Source organism: Archocentrus centrarchus, chromosome 4 (assembly GCF_007364275.1).
Source record: "Archocentrus centrarchus isolate MPI-CPG fArcCen1 chromosome 4, fArcCen1, whole genome shotgun sequence".
In the NCBI taxonomy this organism is placed as follows: Eukaryota; Metazoa; Chordata; class Actinopteri; order Cichliformes; family Cichlidae; genus Archocentrus; species Archocentrus centrarchus.
Genome location: NC_044349.1, coordinates 24,545,157 through 24,568,891, shown reverse-complemented (window position 1 = coordinate 24,568,891; position 23,735 = coordinate 24,545,157). Strand labels below are relative to the sequence as shown.

At 40.1% G+C, this 23,735-nt stretch overlaps 1 protein-coding gene across 1 annotated transcript in view; it reads left to right on the top strand.

Annotated features, from left to right (window-relative positions):
• The first annotated feature begins 2,472 nt into the window (after positions 1-2,472).
• Positions 2,473-23,735, top strand: part of unc13a (unc-13 homolog A (C. elegans)) — a 51,249-nt gene continuing 29,986 nt past the window's right edge. Inside the window, exons 1-13 of the mRNA XM_030726949.1 lie at positions 2,473-2,599; positions 10,971-11,000; positions 11,103-11,202; positions 12,968-13,085; positions 13,608-13,731; positions 14,017-14,087; positions 14,272-14,326; positions 15,074-15,103; positions 16,024-16,219; positions 19,061-19,879; positions 20,381-20,474; positions 21,513-21,559; positions 21,742-21,820. Coding sequence (XP_030582809.1) covers positions 2,578-2,599; positions 10,971-11,000; positions 11,103-11,202; positions 12,968-13,085; positions 13,608-13,731; positions 14,017-14,087; positions 14,272-14,326; positions 15,074-15,103; positions 16,024-16,219; positions 19,061-19,879; positions 20,381-20,474; positions 21,513-21,559; positions 21,742-21,820 — 1,785 coding nt within the window. The 5' untranslated portion in view covers positions 2,473-2,577. The remainder of the gene's footprint in view (positions 2,600-10,970; positions 11,001-11,102; positions 11,203-12,967; positions 13,086-13,607; positions 13,732-14,016; positions 14,088-14,271; positions 14,327-15,073; positions 15,104-16,023; positions 16,220-19,060; positions 19,880-20,380; positions 20,475-21,512; positions 21,560-21,741; positions 21,821-23,735) is intronic.

The following is a 23,735-nucleotide window of genomic DNA, read 5'->3' as shown; positions in this document are numbered from 1 at the left end:
TTTTTAAATATACAATGATACAAATATACACAAAATGACAAGAACCCCCAGTACCATTATGTAATGTAATGGAAACAGGATTTATATCCAGAGCTACCAATAGCAGTGTAACACTGGTAGTCAATAGCAGTAGCTAAAAATAGGTGAAATACATGCCTGTCCCTTCTGTCAGGAGTATTCAAGTGAAAAGAAAAGCAGATGGAGGAGAAAAGCAAACAATTAGAAAAGTGCCAGAATAATGTTCCAGATATATAGTTAGGCGTAATCAAGCAGTCTTCCAGCCCATCTTGAATTATTTGATGAATTGTCTTTGCTATAGGAAATTTGTTCCCATCTTAGCATCAGAAAGCGCCTTGTCGAGCAACCTGCTGAAACATGGAGGCACCAGAGACAGTTTAATAATATCAAGAACCCATTTTTGGTGGGAGGGAGGGGCAATTATGCTGTTGTTATGGTTGTGTTGTCAAACTACAGTCTGGCTGAATGTTAATTTGGTAAAGTTTGGGAATCCAGTAATGACCTTATACTGGAAAGTAACCTTTTAGAATGGTGCATCTATCACACATGACAGAAGTTGATTCAAACATTTCTCTAAGTTTTGTTTCGAGGAAAAGTACTCTGTGAATTAAGCTTCATCTAGAATTGATAGAGCAGCTGTCTGCATGGGCAGGGCCTTCCTCCCACAGTTCATCTGACACTGGAATACCCAGTTCTTCCTGAAATGATCAATATTTGGTAACGTCATAGATGTGACAAAAGAGGAAGATCACATCTGTCAGTTTTCTAGACAAATAACATTTAGAAATGTCGCCTTAATTGTGAATTCTGGGATATATTCCTATACAAATGCCAAAATTGAACATGGCAATAAAAAATTTAGCTGAAAATGGGTATATTTAGTATGGAGCTGGAGAAACAAGGCATATTTATTATCTATGTTAAACTCACCAATACAACAAAGTCTCTTCTACTTCCATTCCAGAAATACACAGTCCATCTGTGCTGGTTTGTACAAGTGATTGTGTGCTCTAGGGCTGTGTAGCAAGACATTTGGCTGTCCATAAAAGTTTTATTTGATTTGAAATCTGCAGGGAGTTTCTGAGAATGGAGTTATAACCACATAATTTGTAGGAAGGCTGTACTCAGAACAGCACTTAGAGAGGTCTTTGAAACTGGCGTGGATTTGATTTTTAACCAGAGTGCAGAGACAGCAGACCAGTCCTCACCAGGGAAGTCCCATTACCAGAAAGCAAGAGCTCAGTAATGATACCTAAATATAGGCAGGCCGAAGCTAGCCCATGTTTATATTCATCTACAAATGGACATTAGCTATGCAGATTTTTTTTTTGGGGGGGGGGGGTCAAACAAATGGTAGGATAACTGAATCCACTTGTCTGTGCACAAAGGGGGAGGTTTTAGAAAACGCCCAACTGATTATATAATTCAGGCAATTATTGAAAGTGCACCAATTTCATTTTCTTTTGTGAACTTTTACTCTCAGAAAAATTAAATTTTATTAAAAAAAAATTAGTCAGAGGTATGTCAGCTGATTAAAAAATAAATAAAAACCCTTCACTTCAAATTTAGCCAAAGAGGTAATTATTTTCCTGTTGTCTATTTCTCTCCTTAGTGTTAGCATAGGTGGTGCTAAAAATATAAACAAAATATATTTGCAAATGTCTTGAGCCACTCTTCATTCCTTTATATTTTTCTTCCAAGGAGACAGACTTTTAAAAATCAATTTTGAAGTGTTCTTTAGCAACATTTCTCTAGCCTTTCACTCATTTTCAGTCCAGTCATTGTACCTTTCCAGTTATTTTGCCTGTTGCAAATGCAAACTGGTGCTGTTTTTCAGTTGAATTTATGAAAAATACCAATGATAACACAGTTTAACAGGCAAAAATGTTATTTTTACACCAACAAAATGATTCACAAAGCGCTAAAAAAAAAAAAAACTTGGCATATCTCGTTAGAATTGTCCAAACTCAGTTCTTGCCTTATATATTGTATTTCCATGTATAGTTCCAGACATTTCAGTGAATAACTGCACCTATTTCACATTTTCCAAGCAAAGTATAAAAAAAATTAAGTGTGACTAAAAACCTTTGCACAGTACTGTGTTTTTGGAAAAAGTTTTTACTGAGAAGTTAATAATGGGGGATTTCACTTCCCCCCACCCAACCTTTACACACCACCACGCGCTCTTACGTCACTACCAGGAGCTGTCCACGCAGCGGTGGTGCTGAAGCTGAACAAGATGGCTGTGTGTTGGGGACCGGAGAGCTGAGAGCGAAGGGGTGAAAGAGTCTCAAATTTAAACAGTCACTCCATTTAAAAAATAAAATAAAATAAAGACCGAGACCACCGCGGCGCTGGCGTTCACTCTCCAAGTGTGAAAACTTTAATTTTTATCAGGTGTAGCGAATCCTGTCGGGCTCTAGTCCTGCTGACTAGCGACGGCAGTTCTCCATCTCCCGCCCAGCTATTCATCCCTGGACTGTATATTGCACAGATTAGCTCTGCCAGTGAGGAAACTGGCGAAGAAGCTGGATCCTGTACTAAAGGCGTGTTTAAGAAATGTCATTGCTGTGTGTTGGAGGTAAGAGAAAAACTAATAATCTGTGCGTTAGCACGACTTGCTGTCCGCTTCCCTGACCTGCTGATGTGAGCAGTTTACGTAGCTCTAATAGTATCTTTACAGCTTCTGGGGGGTTTCTGGTGATATTTTTACAATAACCATCTCCTACAGATAATGTTCTGGGAAAATGCTGGACGGCAAATCCAGTTTATTAGGCAATCTTTTCCATCATCTGCATCGATTTTATGTTTTTCTGATTTTTCATTTTTCACTATAATTTACCCAGAAATTTGCACTCCTGCTGTCCATGCTGACAGTCCAGGCTCTTTTTTTTTTTCTTTTTTACAGAACCTGGCACTGCTACAACAGGATCGATTTATGTAGTAGGCGTATGCTTCTGGCAGCCACTGTCAAACATAGTAAAGCAAGATGCAATCCACTCTGCTTGTCCCTATGTGGAGTGTTTTATCTTTTTTTTTTAAGAAAAGATAACGGCATTTTGATTAAGATGTCTCGAGTGGATCCCTCTCATCTCAGTTTCCATGCATAAATATTCTCTGCAAAAAGGCGTGTTCTATTAGCCTGCCGGGTTCCTTTACATTAGGATTTCCCTGAACCACGTGATTTGTTGCAACGTTAGAAAATTTCCATTTCTCTATTTCTTCCTTTTGTCCTTAAATGTTGAGAGATTTTCAAATGATGTCTTGGCTTCCTGCCGTATAAAGATGCCCAGACTCATAAAATGTATTTTTCAATGAAGTCTTTAATATTGTCTGTGATGTTTGTAAAAAATGAACCCAGTAGACATCTAGTGTCTAAATTCAAAGGCTGTCAGTGAGGTATTGGTAAGACTTCAACTGGCATTCTTTTGCTGTAACACCCGAGTATTTACAGGAGGTCACATCTGTGATTTAAAGTAATGCTGGTTTGGCTGGTTTGGGGTTTCAAGCATTTTGTAGAAGGTAAAGTTGTTGAAATCTAAGTCCCTTGCTCATAAATAAAAGTTTTAATTGACCCATGCAGCTTTGCAGTTGGAAACTGTGTGGACTGATTGTGCTAAAATCTAGAACTTTAGGAACTAAAAGTTGATGTAATTTGAGATATATTTAAAGGGATTCATGCTTAAAATTTAATTGGAATTGATCTTACTCCTTCCTAATAGTTTTCAATTTTTTTTTTTTTTTTTGCTATCCCTCCTAACAAGGAAAACTTTCTCATGTCTTTTACAACAACTCAAAAAAAATATTTATGTACAGTACCAGGCAAAAGTTTAGACACACCTTCTCATTCATTGTTTTTCTTTTTTCTTTCTTTTTTCTTTTCCTACATTGTAAATTAATACTGAAGTCATCCAGACTATGAAGGAACATATAATGAATCATGTAGTAAACTTAAAAGTGGTAAGCAAAGTGTTAAGCAAACCAAAATATGTTTTAGATTTTAGATTTTTCAAAGTAGGCACCTTTTGCTTTGATTACAGCTTTGCACACTCTTTCATTCTCTCAATCAGCTTCAACAGTCGTACTTGATGGCTGCTTTGCCTTCACTCTGCGGTCCAACTCATCCCAAACCATCTCAGTTGGGGTTAGATCAGGAGATTGTGGAGGCCAGGTCATCTGACGCAACACTCCATCACCCTCTTTCTTGGTCAAATAGCCCAAACATAGACTGGTTAAGTGTACCTTGGATTCTGAATAAATGTCAGTGTGGCCAGCAAAGCACCCCCATACCATCAGACTTCCTTTTCCATACTTCATGGTGGGAACTACACACGTAAGAACCATCCGCTCACCTTTTCTGTGTCTTACAAAGACATGGCGTTTGTGTTCCTTGGCCCAAGCCATTCTCTTCCTGTTGTTGTTCTTCCTCAGAAGAGGCTTCTGTGCAGCAATCCGACCATAAGGTCCAGATTCACACAGTCTTCTCTGAACAGTTGATGTTGAGATGTGTGTGCTACTTGAATTCTTTTTCTTTACTTAGTTGAGTAGTTCTTGCCATAATATGGATTAGAACATTACTCAAATAGGGCTATTCACTGTATACCAACTCTGCCTCTTCACAACACAACTGATGGTCTCAAACACATTAAGAGGGCAAGAAATTCAAGAAATTAACTCTTGACGAGGCACAGCTGTTAACTGAAAGCCATTCCAGGCGACTACCTCATAAAGCTGACTGAGAAAATGCCAAGATGTGCAAAGCTGTCATCTAAGCAAGAATCTAAAATATAAAACATATTCTGGTTTGTTTAACAGTTTTTTGTTTACTAGATAATTCTTTATATATTTCTTCATAGTTTGGATGACTTTAATATTAATCTACAATGTAGACAATTTTTAAATAATGAAAAACCACTGAATTAGAAGGTGTGTCCAAACTTTTGACTGGTACTGTAGTTACACCATATTCAAAGAACTGGCTTATTCTGAGACAGCATCATGATGCAGGAAAACTCAATTATAAATGCAACTACAGCTGTGAGAGAACCACAAGTTTATGTAATCCAATATCTAGCGATACTGAATGCATACTGAAATGTGTGCATATCTTTGCCTGTCATCTACCACTTCCTGGACACTGCTGCTCGCTTTACTCCTCACTGAATTGATGTGATCGCTCCTGTATTACAAACGTTTATTGTAACTGCTCAGTACGTCTAATGCTTTAAAACAGGAACGAATGAGTGCTATGCACAGAATCTCTCTCTCCAGTTTGGGTGCTTTTCCTATTCTGAGATATGTGATCAATTCTGTGTTTTAAGGGTGACTAACGAAAAAATGGGGGGAAAAAAGGGATTTCCTCAAGCTTCTTCTTCTTCAGATTTAACAGGAGGTTAGAACAGGCTTGTAGTGTTTGTGAAGAGGCTGCTTTGCTGCTGACACCAGTGCTGGAGCTGATTGCACAGATGTCAGGATTGAGATTCAGGCTCGTTGGTGGTCCCTTTATGTCCTGAAGCTTTGTTGGCATAGCAACCCCAATGGTATTTTAGGTCTCTGCTGGCATTTTCTCATTAGTTTCTAAACACACTGTAATAGGCCTGCAGCTAGGTTAATATTGATACTATGATTTTTTTCTGTCATGGTGGATGTGAGAGGAATGGAGAATTAGGGGATGAATGGTATGGGGTGTCATATTGGACTGTAGCAGTCATAGAGTTTTGCCTGCTGAGATGTGTGTGTGTCTATGATGTTAGACCTCATCTGTTAAATGATGCTGTGCTACATAAGCTGAGTAAGTATATTCACAAATGGCAACCATCTTTACTGTCACACTTTGTAGCAAGATGCAAATTCAGGCATTATAACTCTATAAATGAATGAGGCATGGCACACGTGCTCATTAGCATAATTGTATAATTTAGCACCATACAAACCTTGACTACTTCTGTTTTTTTAATGACTCAAAAACATTGCTCCATTATTGCAATAATAACTAGGAAGGAGTCTAGAAAAAGATAACAGCAATGGGCAGTTGTTTATGAATGCAAATATAAATGATAGTTATAATGAAGCATTTACATTCTGTTCTTAATCATCCTTAGGCTGTATCAGTGACGTGCAGTCAGGGGAGGCAGGTGAGGCACGGCCTCACCTGTCATCGTGGAAATATAAAATTAAAAAATAAATTAAATGGTTATATTCATTCAGTGATTTGTATTTTAAAGTTCTTTTCCATTTAACTACACCATTTTTAGATTAGTTTTTTCAAAATCGCTGAATTTTCGCATTTGCCGGTCAAATACTAAGAGACGAACGGTGAGGCACCAGCCCGGCGAGCCGCACCACGGATTGCGCAATCCGTGGTGCGGCTCAGTATAGTCATTGCCAATGACTACTAACTGTGCTGGCATGCTATGCAGTGAGACCGGATTACTTTCCCTTTGCATGTGGCTATTAAAATGTTCTAACACTTTTACTATATGAACTAAATTTCCATATTTTAGCTGGTGTATATAATGCACAGTTTTTTTTTTTGTTTTTTTCATTAACAACTGTATGTGTGTGTAATGCATTCTTGTGTTGAGCGATCATGAAACTGCTGCGAAGAGACACTAGGTGAGGCACGCAGTTCTCGTGCCTCATGGTAGGGGGCGCTGGTGATCCCAGGGACTCTACGACTCCTCGGCGGCAAGCTACCATAAACAGTTAGCAAGGCCAGTTAGTTTTTCCTGTTGCTTGGCCTTATGTTCAACATGGAAGATTACATAACTCAACTGAAAGAATTTTCTAAACTGGACTTTCAATCGAAGCAGAAGATAATAATTAAAGGAAGACCAACACCGGAGCTAAAAGGTTTGCTTCAGACTATGTTAATGTTAAACAAAACAACTGTTGCCAATCAAATGGTGAATAAGCTATATGTTTGTAAATCTGATGTGATGACGTCAGTGCCTCACCAGTCACGACCCTCACCGCACGTCACTGGGCTGTATATACGCTTTACTGTATGTACTATATATATTCTTTAACAGGCAGACCAGCAAAGTGTGATCTCTATGCATTTAGCATAATGGTATTCTAATTCTTTTCCAGGTATTAGTTCAGTTCAGTTCAATTCAGCTTTATTTATATTGTCACAACAACAGTCATCTCAAGGCAATTTATACTGTAAGGTAAAGACCCTATAGTATTCTGGAGAAAACCCCAACAATCAAACAACCCTCTATGAGCAAGCACTTTGCAACAGTGGGAAAAAACTGGACTGTTTTGGGGTGGGGGCGGGGTGGGTGGTAGGAGGGGGAAGATTGAAAAGACAGAGAAAAGAAGAAAAAGGAGACAGGACAAAACACAGAGTAAGGGAGAGAGAACACAAAAATTTAATGACATGCTGCAGTGATATATAAACATGTGGGGAGTAAAAAATCTGTTTATCACATGAAGTCCTGCAGCAGCTTCAGTCTATAGCAGCATAACTAAGGGATGGTTCATGGTCACTGAATCCTGAATCCAAACTGGGAGCTGGTTTCTTAGGGCCTGATAGCTGAAAGCTCTGCCTCCCATTCTACTTTTAGAAACTCTAGGAAACACAAGTAAGCCAGCAGTCTGAGAGTAAAGTGCTTTATTAGGATAGTATGATGCTATCAGGTCTTCAAGATACTATGGGGCCTGATTATTCAAGACTTTGTATATGAGGAGAAGGCTTTTAAATAAAATTTTGGATTTAACAAGGAGCCAGTGAAGAGGAGCTAATATGGGAGAAGTATGATCTCTCTTACCTGTCCATGTCAGTAGTCTTGCTGCAGCATTTTGGATTGCGTGAAGTTTTTTTTAGGAAACTTTCAGAAACCCCACCCCATCTGGTTAAACATGGTAAATGGACTAGTTCTTATATAGCACTTTTCTACTCAGTCAAAGCACTCAAAGCGCTTATACAACACGTTTTACATTTACCCATGCACACCCATTCATACAAGTACTTCCGTATTAACTAAGCTAAGTGCTTTAATTATCTAACATTCACACACATTCACACTCCGACAGTTGCGTTGGAGAGCAACTTGGGGTTAAGTATCTTGCCCAAGGATACATTGGCATGTAGTCTGGAGTAGCCAGGAATCGAACCCCTGACCTTCTGATCAGTGGGTGACCTGCTCTACCTACTAGCTAGCTACAGCCACCCCCCCCCCCCACCCCCCAAACATAATTTTTCTAAAATTTGTAGGGTGAAATATGATAACCTGAGGGGTTTTTTTTCTGATTACCAAACAACTGGGCCTTTATGTAGTTTAACTAAGTGATTTGTGCCATCAAGTTGGGTATCATCTGCATAGCAATGAAAATGTATGTAGTGTTTTCTAATAATGCTGTGTAAAGAAAGCATGTATGAAGTAAATAGAATTGGTCCCAGCACAGAACCCTGTGGAACTCCATGACTAAGTTTTATGTGTGACAAAGACTCCTCATTTACATGTACAAATTGGACTCTATGAGACAATTCAAACAATTCAAACCACTGCAGCACATTTCATTTAATACCAACAACGTATTCTAATCTCTGCGTTAAAATCTTATGATCAACAGTATCAAATCCTGCACTGAGGTCTAACAAGACAAACACAGAGATTAATCTGCTATCAGAAGCCTATGATAAATTCTGAAACCTCATCGAAACTCTACAGATGGGATTTAGCCTATAATTAGCTGGATCAACTGCTGGATCAAGAAAAGGCTTTTTAAGAAGTGGTTAAATTAGAGCCATCTTGAAAGCTTGTGGTAAATATTAGTGACTACTTAGTACTTACACTAGTTTACATTATTAATAGACCATCATCTCCTAGGTATATTGTAGTTCACTAGGACAGAATTTTGTGAAGCAGACAGGGATGAGCTTTAATCACAGTCTTGCAAGCTGTTTTTTTTTTTAATTAATCAATTTATTAAACAGTTTATTCAATCAGTTTTGTTTTCTTCTTTTTTTGTTATAATATTTATAATTTTCCTCAATGTGTTCCCTCTTCAGTACTACAGGTTTATGTTGCTCTTGCGGGTGTCAGTATAATGCCTCTGAAGTGTGGGCTCTTTGAAAGCTTTTGATTAGAAAACCCCCTGAAATGAAAAGTCCCTTTAGCTCCTCTGAACCAGGGCATGAGTAAAAGTATTTGTCCAATTTTCCTCAGCAAAGAAAGAAAAAATGAAATCCTGTAATCACTGTGGCCGCGACTCAATATTTTATGTTGAGATTTTGCACAAATATGTAACTCTCTTATTTTTTCACCCACTCTGTAGCAGTAACTAACTGCAGCAATGTTAGTTTAGTCTCACGCCTGTGAGCAAGTAACCCCTCCACTACCCCACCCCTCTTTCCTCATCTCCTACACACACACACACACACACACACACACACTCCCACTTTCCAGCACCCCCCCACCCCTGTCACACTGAAGTGGTTATTTTTAGTGTTGGGGATGCAGCTCACTCTGCCTGCATCCGGCTCCACAGAGAGATTAATGGAGCACAAGAGAAAGAGATAGAAAGGGAACACACGTGCATACTCACCACATGGCAGGGGGAGCTTGTAGAAGCAAAAGATTGACTGAGAGGGAGAGAGAGGACTGATGACTGTCTGATGGTGAGGAGAGGACTGTATATGTGAGAGAGGGAGTGCTGGCAAGGGTGCAACCGAAGGTACATCTGTCAATTGCTGCCTACTTAAAAGCAAAGTACTCATTTGAACTCATCTTTGTCGAATGCAGTTCAGTGCTACCATGGAAATGAACCTTCCTTACCCCTTTGGCACAACTGCCTTGTCAGCAGCTAAAATATCAGGAAGGAGATTTTACTTTGAAGTTGGCTAAGAACATACATGCTTCACAACACTTCTTACTCTGGCACTAGCTTCATGAATCTGAATAATATTTAAGTGATAAGAGTTATCCCAGGGTTTTCCTGGGGTGTTGCTATTTTTAGAAGCCAATTTTTCCACAGTGATTATCATGCCTGCTCAGTGTGACTCAGTGCATTTCTTTGTCATCATCACGTTTGAGACAGACAGACAGTATTTATTTTTCTCTTCTACTTTAGTGAGTTGGGCTTTCGGTCTTACACTATATGCATTGTGCATCCTTTCACACATGCTTGGAATATTTTCAGTGCATGTTGCTCAGTTTCCATTAGATCGATTTTAAATTATGCCTCTTCCCTGTATTTCTTTCTTTAACTGTAACATCAGTGAAACTAGGAAGTCATCAGGGATTAAATATAAGTGTGCTGAATATTAATACTTCACTCTTGAACATGGGAATGATGGGAACCGGCAGGGTGCAAGACTAAATGAATAATGAATAAGCATTTGACGTCACTGTGGTTTTAAAAGTCATATTGGTACCTCTAGAGGACCCTGCATGAAGGAACTGGCAGTGGCACCTCAGCAGAGCCTTGTCTATTGTGTATGATAAACTGAACCACTGCTCAGTCTTTTATCCATCAACCTTTGTTGACAGCCATGAAGGAAAACACGGACGCATCATTCAGAGAAGACAGGGCATGTTTTCATTCTCTTCCTTGGCATCACCTTTTACTTTTTCCTGTACAAACTGTCCATCTATTGCTCCTCCAACAAGTCACTCAGCAACCTTGATGTCTTCTGCTGAATGGATGCAGTCTTTCATATTGAGATCCTGGCATTCTGCCCACAGAGCAAAGTTTAGTCCCAGACCCCCCACTTACGCTGTAAAATGCCAGTCTACTGTCAGTCACCAGCCAAACATACTTTGATGCACATGAGCCACAGGCAAAGACCTGTGTGGACTGCAGTGTAAGGTCTCACATGACACTGTAAGCACAGGCCTGAAGCCTTTGTAGATTGTAGATTCGCTGAGTTTATTTTCAGCATGAAATGTGATCTCTTAAAAAACTGACAGTCATTTCCTGTTTGTTTTCTCAATTGTTCACAGTGAAGAAAGGCAAGCTTGATGGACCACAAGGTGAGTAGCGACTGGTGAAGATCATCGATGCAATGAATCAAGCTGTTTAACGTAACCCACGGGGACATGAAGACTGATGGTTGCATGTGTTAATTTTCACAGAGAAATTCAACACATACGTGACCCTGAAGGTGCAGAATGTTAAGAGCACAACCATCGCTGTCCGTGGCAGTCAGCCATGCTGGGAGCAGGACTTCATGTTGTGAGTGTTTCTTGCCCTAAAAATGAAAAAGAAAATCCAGGGAATGAAGTTGGAATGAGGCAAACTTTCCACACCTCTCTGGCATGAGGCTACTTTAGCAGCTACTACTATAACACAGCCAAATCCAACCAAGCTATAGACAGTTGAGATGCATTTTCATGATGTGGATTTCAGCTTACTGAAGAGAGAAAAATGCATGAAATAAGAGCAGTATTCTGGCATTGATTTTTTTTTTAAACTGCCCATTGCAAATGGCACAACCTTTTAAGAGGCAAAGCTAAATGAACTGTTTTGCTACCATAATATATTTTTAATGTGAACATTTTTTTTCCTTCTTAACTAGTGAAACTAAACCTGTTTTCATATATGCACTGCAGCCCTGAACTTTTTTAGATATTACCTGACACCGGTGCATGTGAGAATGCAAATCTCTAATTTCAAACCTTCCAGGTTTCTAGTGCAAAGTCTGCATGTGTGACTATCACAGGTAGCAGTCCATTGCATTCACACCAAGCATGTGGAAGTCATATGTGCTGCCTTTACCCAGGCAGCAAACATTACCAAACTAAACATATTTCCTTTATTCTTCAAGGCCACTTAACTAGCAAAATGATTATAAAAATCTAATACATTCCATAAAAGGGTATGTCTAGTATTGATATGTGTTGAAAGAGTTATATCTGAGGTTCATATTAATATATAAATAGTTTCCAGCTATCAACATGAACTCACAACTGGCTACATTATTACACATGAGCATGAGATGCCACCTGAGTTTGGTTCCAGAGCACCCTGATGTTGTGCAACTCAGGGCAGCATAGTCTGTTGTGACATTTATGTCCCAAAAGGGGTTATTTTTTTGACTTCATTCTTTTCCTTCCATTCTGCCTCCCTTCCACTCAAGAGTGATGGGATGAAATAACACCTCTGCTGCTGTTTGCACTGCTCCAGCAGATTTCACACATCCAGTCATGGCAGTTTCTCCCTATTCAAGCTTCATTAACACGTTATAACTCCAGAACTTCAATCTAACAAAAAAAAAACAAACCACAAACCCTTTTTTCTTTTTTTTACATTCCCATTGTTTTTGCATAATCCACTACAATCATAGTGCTACACTGAACTTAAAGAATATCATTAAAGAATGGCTTTCCTCTACTTTTCCCTTTAGGGAGCCAGCACACCAGCCATCAAATTGCCTGATTATTTCATCATCTCCCAAAGAAATTCTTTATTATCAAAATCATGGTCATTATTATATATTTTTAACGCATTTAAACCAGTGGGCCTCAGAGTGTCATTTCAGTAATGGGAGATGCATAGTGAGCCGATTAGCTGCAAGTCAGATATGTAGTTACATTACAAATCTTAGCTAGCCCTAACATTAGGTGCAATATGTGTGCTATATATGAGGTTTTAAGTTCACCGTTGTTTGTCACGTATACATATAGATAGTTTCTTTTGTTGTCCTGTCTGTGCAGTCACTTACATCTTGCCGGGAGCGTTGTTGACTGTCACCTGCACTTTTCCATCTTCATGCTGAATGACTCATTTCCCTCAGCAGATTGAATCATGGTGCATATCCATCACCGGATTAAATTCAGCTCCTGATGGAATAGACTGTACTTTTGCTAAAAAATCTTATGCATACAATCCAAGCCTCCATTCAGCTTACAACAGTATTCTGTATTTAACTCATTTTTTATTCCTCTGTATTTTTTCTATTTGCTTCTCCTTTTCTCATCTTGCCGACTCTGCCAAACAGTGAAATAAACCGCCTGGATCTGGGTCTCACAGTGGAGGTGTGGAACAAGGGGCTGATCTGGGACACCATGGTGGGCACCTTATGGATCCCCCTGCGCAACATACGGCAGTCCAATGAGGTATACCATCTTCATTTTTCTGATTCAAACCTTAGAGTTTATTGGCTATGCTTACTAGCCCAGTCTCAATGAAAAATGAATGCAGTTATTACATTTCTAAAATCAGCGTATGGGTTATGAAAATACATGCCTTGTTTTTGGTTCAACTTTAAATCAACTGTTGTTGATTTACTATGGCATAAAACACTAAGGTGGTAAAGTTGACACTTTTATATTTTAAGGTGATATAACAAGAGTTTCAGTTAAGAACTGCAAATAAAATAAATATCGAAAGTTTTTTGGTTCTCAGTTGTCAATTCATCACTGGTTCATATTAGCAGGTTGTAATTTAGCCTACTAGACAAATAGTTTGGCATTTTGACTGCAGTTTGACTTATCAAGAAGTAGGTGAAAAGTTTGATGCCACTGGTCATTTGTACAAAAACAAAAATGACACCAAAGTAGGTCCTGGACTAAGTTGCCAAAATGCATGCTGATCAGTAAGTACTGTTGTGATCATTTTTCTCCTTTTGTCTTTTCCAGGAGGGACCGGGTCAGTGGCTGACCCTTGACTCTAATGCGATTATGGCTGAGAATGAGATCTGTGGAACCAAAGATCCGACCTTTCATAGGCTGCTGCTCGACACACGCTTTGAACTGCCACTAGGTTTGCCATTTATCATTATTGTACTTATAATAACTTATAATAGCTGAGCAGGACTGACATGCACAAGCACCAAAAAATAAAAAATAAAACAACCAACAAAAATCAAGTGATTACTATAATGTTACTTGTACCGCTTCCATATTGCCATTACATTTGTAGAAAATGATATGATTGCTGTATGGCTATATTCCTGTGTTTACAGGCTAAGGTACAGAAACTTACAGTATAATGTCCAATAGTTTATGTGCTGAATAGAGAATCTCAAGTGTTTCTGTTGTTCTGCAGACATTCCAGAGGAAGAGGCGAGATACTGGGCAAAGAAACTTGAACAACTTAATGCCATGAGAGATCAAGATGTAAGACCTTTGTTCTGCTGAACACTCTTTACTGTATTTCCAGATCATTTTTATCCTTCCTTATTACGGTATTTTCCTTTGTAACTGAGTTTGTGATGCAGTCATTTTTTCCAGCAATTTTCCTCTGAAAAAGCATTACATCCTATTTTCTTATATAATTGTTGTTGCTGCTTTTTTGCCTCAGTATGCCTATCAAGAAGAACAGGAGCGACCATTACATGCACCATCCACACAGTGCTGTGAGTGTTACCAGCCTCTTCCACATTTACCTCCTCTTGTGCTATATCCTGCTGTGCCCTTTTTATGCCTCCTGTTTTTCCTCGCCCCTGTCCCCCTCAGCTCACTGAGAAGAGGACTAGACAGGAAGTAGAAATTAAGCTAATAGATGAAGGAAAGGTTAGCTGGAGAGAGGAAGGAGAGCTGATGAGATTAATCACAAATACATGCCTGCCTGAACACTAGAATGACTTACAGGTGATAAATCCGTGATAAATGTGAGATGGCATACGGTGGGAGTCAGACACACTCCCATCCCTGCCTCCCTGCCTGTCTGGCATGGGTGACACTGGGAGCAGGTGGATAACTGTGTGTATACTAAAAACCTGTGGAGAGAGGGGTTTGGTTTGGTGCACGTGGGCTTATGTTTGTCCAAGAAAGGTGTGTGTGTGTGTGTGTGTGTGTGTGTGTGTGTGTGTGTGTGTGTGTGTGTGTGTGTGTGTGTGTGTGTGTGTGTGTTCTCCCAGTTACCTAACTGTATCAAGGCCAGCTGCCTTAAAAACTGTTTTCCTCTAAGTTTTTCCAAAAGACCTTGTGTTTTTCTCTGCTCAAACACACACACACACGCATATACAGCCACTTATAAACTGTCTCCACACATATTTACATCATGAAACAATTTTATTTGTTTACCCTGGCTTTGTTGACTGCTTGTGTTTTTTGTGGCCCAAACCTAATTTGGTTTTTCCAACTCCTTTATCTCTTTGCAGGTAATTGGAGTCTGTGGGGAGATCAGCAAAGTAAGTTTCTTTCATGCGGTTCTGCTAACAACTTGGAGTAATTCTGTATTTATTGTCCATGTCTCACTTAATGTAATGATCTCCTTGTGTAGTATTCCTCAGAGAACATTAGCTGCCAAAAAAGTATTTCTTCTCTACACATCCTCTCTGAACTTCCTCTCACCTCATATCCTTGTTTTTTTGTTTGTTTGTTTTTTTTTATCAAACTGTTAAAATTAAATTGAGTATAGCTCAAGGCAAACTCAGGACACATACATATTTAATGAGATACAAATTAGTTATTTCCAAGTAAGTCATTATGACACACAAGGCACATAACCAAATAACCCTCACGTCCATCTCAGGCGCTGAACAATCTGAAACCCTATTTTCACAAAATCTGAATGATTTGCAAATCATTTAAATCCTGATCGAACATCTCACAACTGTCTGGGTTTATTCATAAATAGATATTGTGGTAGGGCTCAATGAGAGGCTGCATGGACAAAAAGTTCCACAATTTAATGATAATGCTTCTCAATATGAACATGAAATTGTTGCAAAATACTGAAAATCCACAGACATTTCTGTTCGCAAAGGGCAAGACTAAAAACTATCCACTATTGATTTTCTGATTTTTTTTTCAGAGTCTCAGTTGGGACTGCATTAGAAACAAATACAATTCTGCAGTGAAGAGCTTTATTTATGAAAAAACCCTTTTAAATAAACACAGTTTGCGTTTACATCACAAACACAAGTTAAAACTCTTCCATGCTAAGACAAAAACCACATAAAGAAGACCGAGAAATGCCACCTCTCTTCTCTGGACCCCCAGCTCTTTCATAAAACACTGACTGTATATAGTAGAGTTGTGACTGGTCATCCTCTTTTTGTCTCGCCCCCTCACTTTTTTCTGTCTCCCACTGTGTTTTCGCGAACAGACGAGGACCCAGACAGTGCAGTGGATGACAGGGACAGCGACTACCGCAGTGAGACCAGTAACAGCATCCCACCTCCTTACTACACCACCTCCCAGCCCAATGCTTCCATGCACCAGTATCCCATGAGGCACCAGCACTACAGACACTCCTACTCTGACGACATCAATGAGCTGGACTATGATCACAGAGCTATGAGGTAACAGTCATACTAATAAGTGAGACTGAAGAAAAGGGTTTTATTTTTGCTTATGTGCACCATAGAGATGGTCAAAGTTTACATGCAACATAGAGAAAGGCATTTTTGGTCACACAGAGACCAGAGAGATATTTAACATCACGCTCCTCATAAACAGAACACTCCTTCTCCATCTCTAGCACATAGCCATGAGACAACTGAGCCCCTGTGGCCTTGTTTTGTTATACTCTGTTGTACATAGTAACATGTCCCACTGTGCTTTCCTTCTCTAGAGAATAACCCTGGCCTCAATGTATACAAGCATGCTGGGGTACAGAGTTCTTGTATACAGGTCATGTATGAAGGGGCCTTTGTGGTTCTCTTTTCTGTGTGAATGTGTGTGTGTGCGCGCCTGCATCTTTGTGTGCATGTTGAGTGTGTGAGCATCAGAAAACCCATGCTACCCTGTACTGTACATGAAGACTTTTTTGGACATAATGGTAATTATTTTAGACATGCATATCAAAGCAGGAGAGGATCAAAACTCATGCATTTCTCAGAAAAGCTGCAACAGAAGGTTTGACCTTTTTCTTTTGGCAAGGCTGAGATGGATAAAATAAATTTTAAAGTGCTCAGCCTCAGTAAGAGGTCTTTGTGCAGATGTTTAATGGACAGGTCCACAATTTAAGCAGATTGTACTTGCTGTTATTGTTCTCCTTTTCATACGATTCTAAGGGAAGAGAACCCTTCCCCATGCACTTCCAATGTAAATGATGAGGGAACGAATTCCACATTCTTTGCCTCATGCAAATGTGTTCATCTGAAGTTAATATGAGCTTTGGGTAATCTGATTTAGACTAGCAAATTGGGTATCTTCAAAAGATGCTTTCTTAGTGCAAAATTTCCTCCTTGCAAGGGCATAGCAGATGAAGTTTCCTGCTGAAACGACTGGAATATATGCATTTGATTTAAATAACTCAGACTGCAGCCTCATATTAACAATAGAACAATAGAACACAGACCACTATGGATCACTTAGGAATAGATCTTAATAGCTGGCAGGAAGAATGATAACAGCAAGCATAATTTTAGTGTTCATATGGACACCTGAGTAATGTTTTAAGACAAAATTGTGAAACTATCGTTAACCAGGCAGCACAGAGGCTCAGTTTGGTTAGAGGTGTCTTTGAAAGATTTACACTGAGCTCTACTGATGCTCCTCTCCCCCTCTCCCCTCCTCCCTGCCTCCCTCCCTGCTCCTCTTACCAGACGCTATGATAGTTTAGACTCGGCCACCAACGGGCGCAGTGATATCGACTCAGGCTCAGGGTCGAGCCGGCGCACCAGTCGTCAGTATTCTCTAGACAGTAGGCACTCACTGTCCGATAGGTGGGTCTCTGTACCTCCTCTCCAACTTTTCCTCCTCTTCTTCCTTCTGCTCCAGCCTGTGACTCCGTCTCGCTGTGACGTCAGTGGTGGACTTGTCCCGTCCTCCTCGCTCGCTGTGCTTGCATGCATGCGCTCTTATCCTATCTTTGTATATGTATATTCTATATACTTTATAGAAAACTACTGAATCTGCATCTATCCTTACTTTGTTCCTGTAAAGAATCACAAATATGGTACCATACTTATCCCCCCAATTGTTAGAAGTTCTATGCTGTGTTGTCTTTACATGTGTGGGTGAGTGATTGACGGGATGTGTGTGTGGTGTTTCGTAACAGTCAGAGACAGAGAGGTTAATTGTCGGTTGGAGTTTGTGGAACCGCCCGTGTGAGTCTGTGTGAGCGTGCCCATCTGTTTTCATGACAGCTTGTTATTATAGCCTCACCCTGTATGTGAGACTTTAAGAAGGGCCCTGTCTTATTGTGGGTGTCCCATACTTGGTAATTATACACATTTAATTTCCACTTGTGAGACAGCAGGAGCCCGTCAGCCCAATAATGGGGCCTAGCAGAGAGGCCAAGACAGATTGCGTTCATTTTCATCTTCATTTCATCATGTTTTGTTTTATATTCTTTGTGAAGAAAGAGGGCAGACATGTGTTTAGACTCAAGAATTATGCAAGCATTTGTCACTGTCTGTGTTAGTCTTTGTGATGGAAGAGAGAGATTGTAAGATAGGTTATGAATAGAAAAAAAGGGGTATTATGATTGAGTATTTATTTGTCCATTCAACCATACTTATGTATTCCCTCTGGCTCACAGCCCCAGTCACAATGCCTCCTTTACTGCTCCTGCACTATGCATTATTAAACCAGCAGGACTGTAATCAATAGAGACGAAAACAATAAAGTGTGAGTGTGCGTCAGAGCGTGTTTAAGAAAATAATCTTTCTATGTGCCTCATATCTCTCTCTCTCTGACTCAGTCTAATGGGCTCATTTATCACTGTGAATAAATGTTATTTGCAAATTTATCTGCTATTTCTGCCAGTCTGTTAAATTACCCTCAAACTCTCCAGGTTAACTTCTCTTGTTTTAAACATATCTATTTATATCTTCAATTTATGAAAAAATGTATTTTTGTGTTTTTGCAATCAAGTGTGCTTCTGTATGGCGTGTGATTCTGGATTAATTTGCGTTTGAACTAACATTCACAGTAGGCATTCCTGTTACTAAACAGACGAGTCCCCTTGCAGTGGCATAGATGCATCACTAATCCAAAGCCCATTCTGGGTAACCTGATCGTTTGGTTTAAAGTCACTCCTCTTTTCCTGGTGGTTAGTTGTCTCCCTCCCTGGCCCCAACACAAGCTCCTTAAGTATCTCTGTGACACCCAAACATGGAAACAGCCATAGTTTACTTAATAACCAAAGGATATGTGTTTATCTAACACGTGTTTTCATCTCCCCCTGCTTTCAGTCCCACAGACAGTCGTTACGCCTCATCAGGCGAGTTGAGTCGAGGCAGCTCCCAGCTCAGTGAGGAGTTTGCTCCTGAGGATGGTGAAAGCTTGAGAGGCTCGGAATTCTATGATGAAAACGACTCCTATCATTCCTGCCATTCTTCTGTCAGCTACGGCAAAGAAGATTCCCCAGGTTGGGATGGTGAGGACCACCAAGGCATCTACAGCGATGAGGGAGGCTACCTCAAAGATGGAGGGGAAGAAGGAGCTTTGTATGATGAAGAAGACGGAGACATGTACGGGGAGGAAGGAGATTACAACTATGAAGATGAGGAGGACATGTCATATAAAGAAGATGAAGAAATGCATCCACTGGATGGCACACTCAGTGAAGATCAGGAGCCTCCTTATACCCCCACACCCACAAGCACTGCCCCCACCTTGATGCCTCCATCTGATGGTCTTTCCTCCACCAGGCCACCACTGGAGAAGCAGGCGTCATTGCATCAGCAGCGACTTGCCCAAGATCGGCCTCAGTCGCCCAGCACAGTTCCTGGTCTACCTCCAGTCTCGCAGGACAACACAATGCACCCTTCTATTCCAGATTCCACCAAGCCTCCTTTTGCACCCACACATCAGGATCTCTCCATCACAACTACAACTACACCCACCCCCACAACTACATCACAGGTTCTAGCTCCAGACACCAAGCTTCTGGAGCCTGAGCCCATATCTGAAGTGCCAAAGGAGGAGTCTCAACCCCCCGAGCACCCTCCGGCAACAGAGAGTGTCCCCTCGGCTCCTGAAGAGAAGAAAGTGGAGCCTCCTGTTGCAAGGTGAACACTGTACACTTGTCAGCGTTACAAAGGAAAACAAATATGTCTCCCCGTAATGTAAACATTTTCCAGTTAAATTCTGTATACAGTTGTGTATATTTTTTGTATAGAGCTACTTCAGATTGCAGCTAATAGACCTAAGACCTAATCGACCAAAAAGACACAGAAATCCCAGTAAAGGGCAAGAATAGTAAAGAATATCAGCCTGTCCAGATTAAGCAGTGTGATTTTAATAAACCAGCCAATGAAGTTTTAGCCTCTGTAACAGTTCTTTGACATTCAACAAAAAGCTCATGTAAGTGGTGTGTTGGTTGCTCTGCTTGTGTATTGTAGTAGGGTCAGTGTTGGGGATGCTGGCTGACACCTTTTTAATTCACCTAAAATCAGAAAAGTGAATACAGTGTTGTTTAACATCAACCAATCACTTACTGTATGGAGATAAAATAACAGTATATAAATACAGTTTTGAACATTATATTTTTTTCTCAACCTATATTTTAGTTTCCCTAAGAGGGAAATCATGGAACCTGGTCCTGCCAGAGCTAAGGCTAACTGGCTTCGACTTTTCAGCAGAGTACGGCTACAGCTACAAGAGGTACAGCCTGTGTGTGTGTGTGTGTGTGTGTGCGTGCGTGCGTGCGTGCCTGTGTGTGTGTGTTCAATTTATTTGGATCACTTGCTTGCAGTCACTGCCAGGTGAATTCTTGCATTCACAGGAATGATTCTTAGAGTCTGGTTCTGTTGCTGCTCACTGACTGCCTTGTTGCATGAATCCCTGCATGTTCTCTGTATTTTTCCAGCTGTTGTTGACTACCCCGTTATTTTCTCCAGTTTTCGGTCATAGCTGTGGATTATATTGTCTTGTGTTTGATAGTTTCTGTTTACCCCTTGTATTGTTTTTGCCATTTCATTATTTTCTTTTCAGTTGTTTGCCATCCTCGTAGCGAATGCATGTAGTCCATTCTGATTACCCATGGCAGGAGCTGACTTGCAGGTGGGTGTGGCCAGTAGTGTGTGTTTATAAATCTAATTTGTACTGTGTGTACCTGTATGGCTCATAGATATTTATGGTGAGTCAAGACACACATAGGAAGCTGTTGCAAGCCTGTTAAGTGTAATTTTCAAAGCCTGGCATTTGTATCAATCAGGACTGTTTCTGCGTATCGTATGACGTTAGTATCAGTGCTGCGTGTCATTCTTTGAAGAGGCACGCTGACAAAGAACATGTCTTTCAATAATAGAGCAGATAGAATTAGAAAAATGATTACATGGATAGCCATCTGGCTGTAATCTTCTTCTACAATGATGCTCAAACACAGAACCCACTGCTGATGTCAATAATCCCCAGAATCACTAAGAAATACACAGTGATATATATTTTTTCTCTCTCACACTTGTACCTTTTCTTTTTTTTTAAACTTTTCTACTCTATTGTAAAGTATAACTTCTGGGAACACCTGCAGTCATTGTGGTAACAGCTCATGTATAAATTATCCATTATATTAGATATTTTTGCAAAGGAACATCACACAGTATGTCTTGACTTTGTAGCTGCAGCTGTAGTTCCCTTTTTTTTTTCCTGATTGGCTGCCTTTCCCTGCTTTTTCCATCTCATCTTGTTCTTTCTCCCCAGGCCCGAGGAGAAAGTGTTGGCATCGCCTCTCTGCTTTTATCAGCAGGGTAAGTAACCATGATGCTGACATCTCTGCGGCTATTGAAAATCTATAACTTACCAGCCAAAAGGAAAGACCGGCGTCTCAGTGCATTTATTTTGTAACTTATTCATGGTGTTCAGGTTCTCGGTACCAACAATTCTCTGAAAAAAAAAAACAGCTGTTATTTAATGTATGTTTTCTCTCTAGGATGGGTGGTGCTCTGTATAGTATTGACAGCATGCCAGACCTCAGGAAGAGAAAAGCAATGCCTCTGGTCAGCGATCTGGTGAGTTTCTGCACTAATCTCTTTATGTTCCCTTGACTAAGTGTCTCACATTTCCCAGATCCATCTATCACTCAGTTCAGCAACCGGCGCTCTCATCTTCAAATGCTACTCTTGTTTTCCATCTAACTTGGATATATTTATTTACGTGGTCTTTTCTTATATTCTACTACTTTTTACTCCTGTTCTTCTCTGTCTTTACTCCACTGCTTCCACTCTGCTAATAGACAATGCATTGTTCTGCTGTTAAAGCCTGACAGGGCAAGAAGCAAGGCAGAGAGGCCAGTGGTAGGGGCCAGAGGTTTTCTCTGGCTGGCATTGATGTCTGCTAAATGCTGTCATGTAACAGACCTTTATTACCCCAATCCACCATAACTCTTTTTGACACTGTCTTATTACCAACACGGCTGTGAAAAACATAAATACTCTTTAGACTGCTATTACTCATGTGTAAATTCTGTGTGTATCCTGCACCATTGCACAATGTGGAAAGCATTGTTACTGTTTCTTAAAATATAGACAGAAGCACAGTATAATTCTGTGGAATTCAGTGGAAATAAAAGAAAACTACACGCCTATTCAGGTTTCGAGCACACGTTGGTCAAGAGCCACCCACGGGTGTCATAGTTTATCCCATTTACATTTAATGTTTATCATTTACTTACACCTCAGTCACACAGGCCCGGAGACTAGCCAATTACCATCTGGCAACCCCTGGTCACTGGGGAAAAATGTGTATTTTTCGACTGTTTGTCAAGTAGTTGCTGGAGGTTTCTGGCTGACGCTGGGCGAAATCAGTTGCAAAGAGGGTGCTACACCAAAAGCCTCCCTGTGATTGCTACAGTCGCCTATAGGTTGCATGGAAGATGTCAACTCCTCTGCAAATTCTCACTAAAATTTGAAAGAGTATGATGCATGTATGGTTTGCCTTCAAAGTTAAAGTTGTGCTTTAGCTGCATTTTAAAAGGTGCAACTTTAACTTTGAACCAGTTTCTGTTTCTGGTTTGTGTCACACTTTTCAAAGTTTCAGTACCACTTGGAGATTAATTTGTAGAGTGTTTGCAGACAAATCAGCAGCAATCTGTTAGCAGCCAAAGTAACTGCAAGCAGGTTTTTGGTGCAGCACTGTATACCTCTTTTTTAAGCATTATTGTTGGTGCTTTTTAGCCTTTATTATGACAGAATGGTTTAAATGAAAGCTGGGTGAGACAGCAAATGGTCCAGGGCCAGGAGTTAAAGTAGGTTTTGGCAGGTGGGGGAACCCTAGGATTGGGCATAGTGGATCAGCATGGAGTAAAGAACTGCTTAAAAATAAGTCACATAATAATTTTGTCAGCTTTTTCAACTAATCTATACCACACTACATGCACAGCAATAGTTATAACCTAAAACCATATTACAAACGCAGTGTTGAAATTTCATAGTCAGAAACTTTCTAAATATTCCATCACTACACGACTGAAAAATTAATACTGCTGTTTGTTAAATAAACCAGATTATCTTAGTTTAGTATCAAGACTAACCCCTGTAGGAATTTTAGCTTATGGTTTAATACTTTGGTTCAACAAACAAAGCATAATGTACTAGCTAGAGCTGTAGATGTGCTGGCTTGTCACCTTTGGACAGATCCATGCTAGCTGCTGTCTATTGCGTTTGTCTTTACTGCACAAGAGTGGTTCAGCCTTCTCATCTTACTCACAGCAAGAAAGCAAATAAGCGTATTTAGCATACAATATGTCATACTGCTGCTTTGATGCCAGATCACATTGTGCAGTGGGAGCGAACATAATGCTGACTCTTATATCAGCTGCCAGTCAAAGCTCAGCGCCACACTCATAAACACCCACCATGCACTGACAGGCAGGTGCACCTCTTTCATCATTCTCTTTTACACACACACCCAAAAACACACACACAC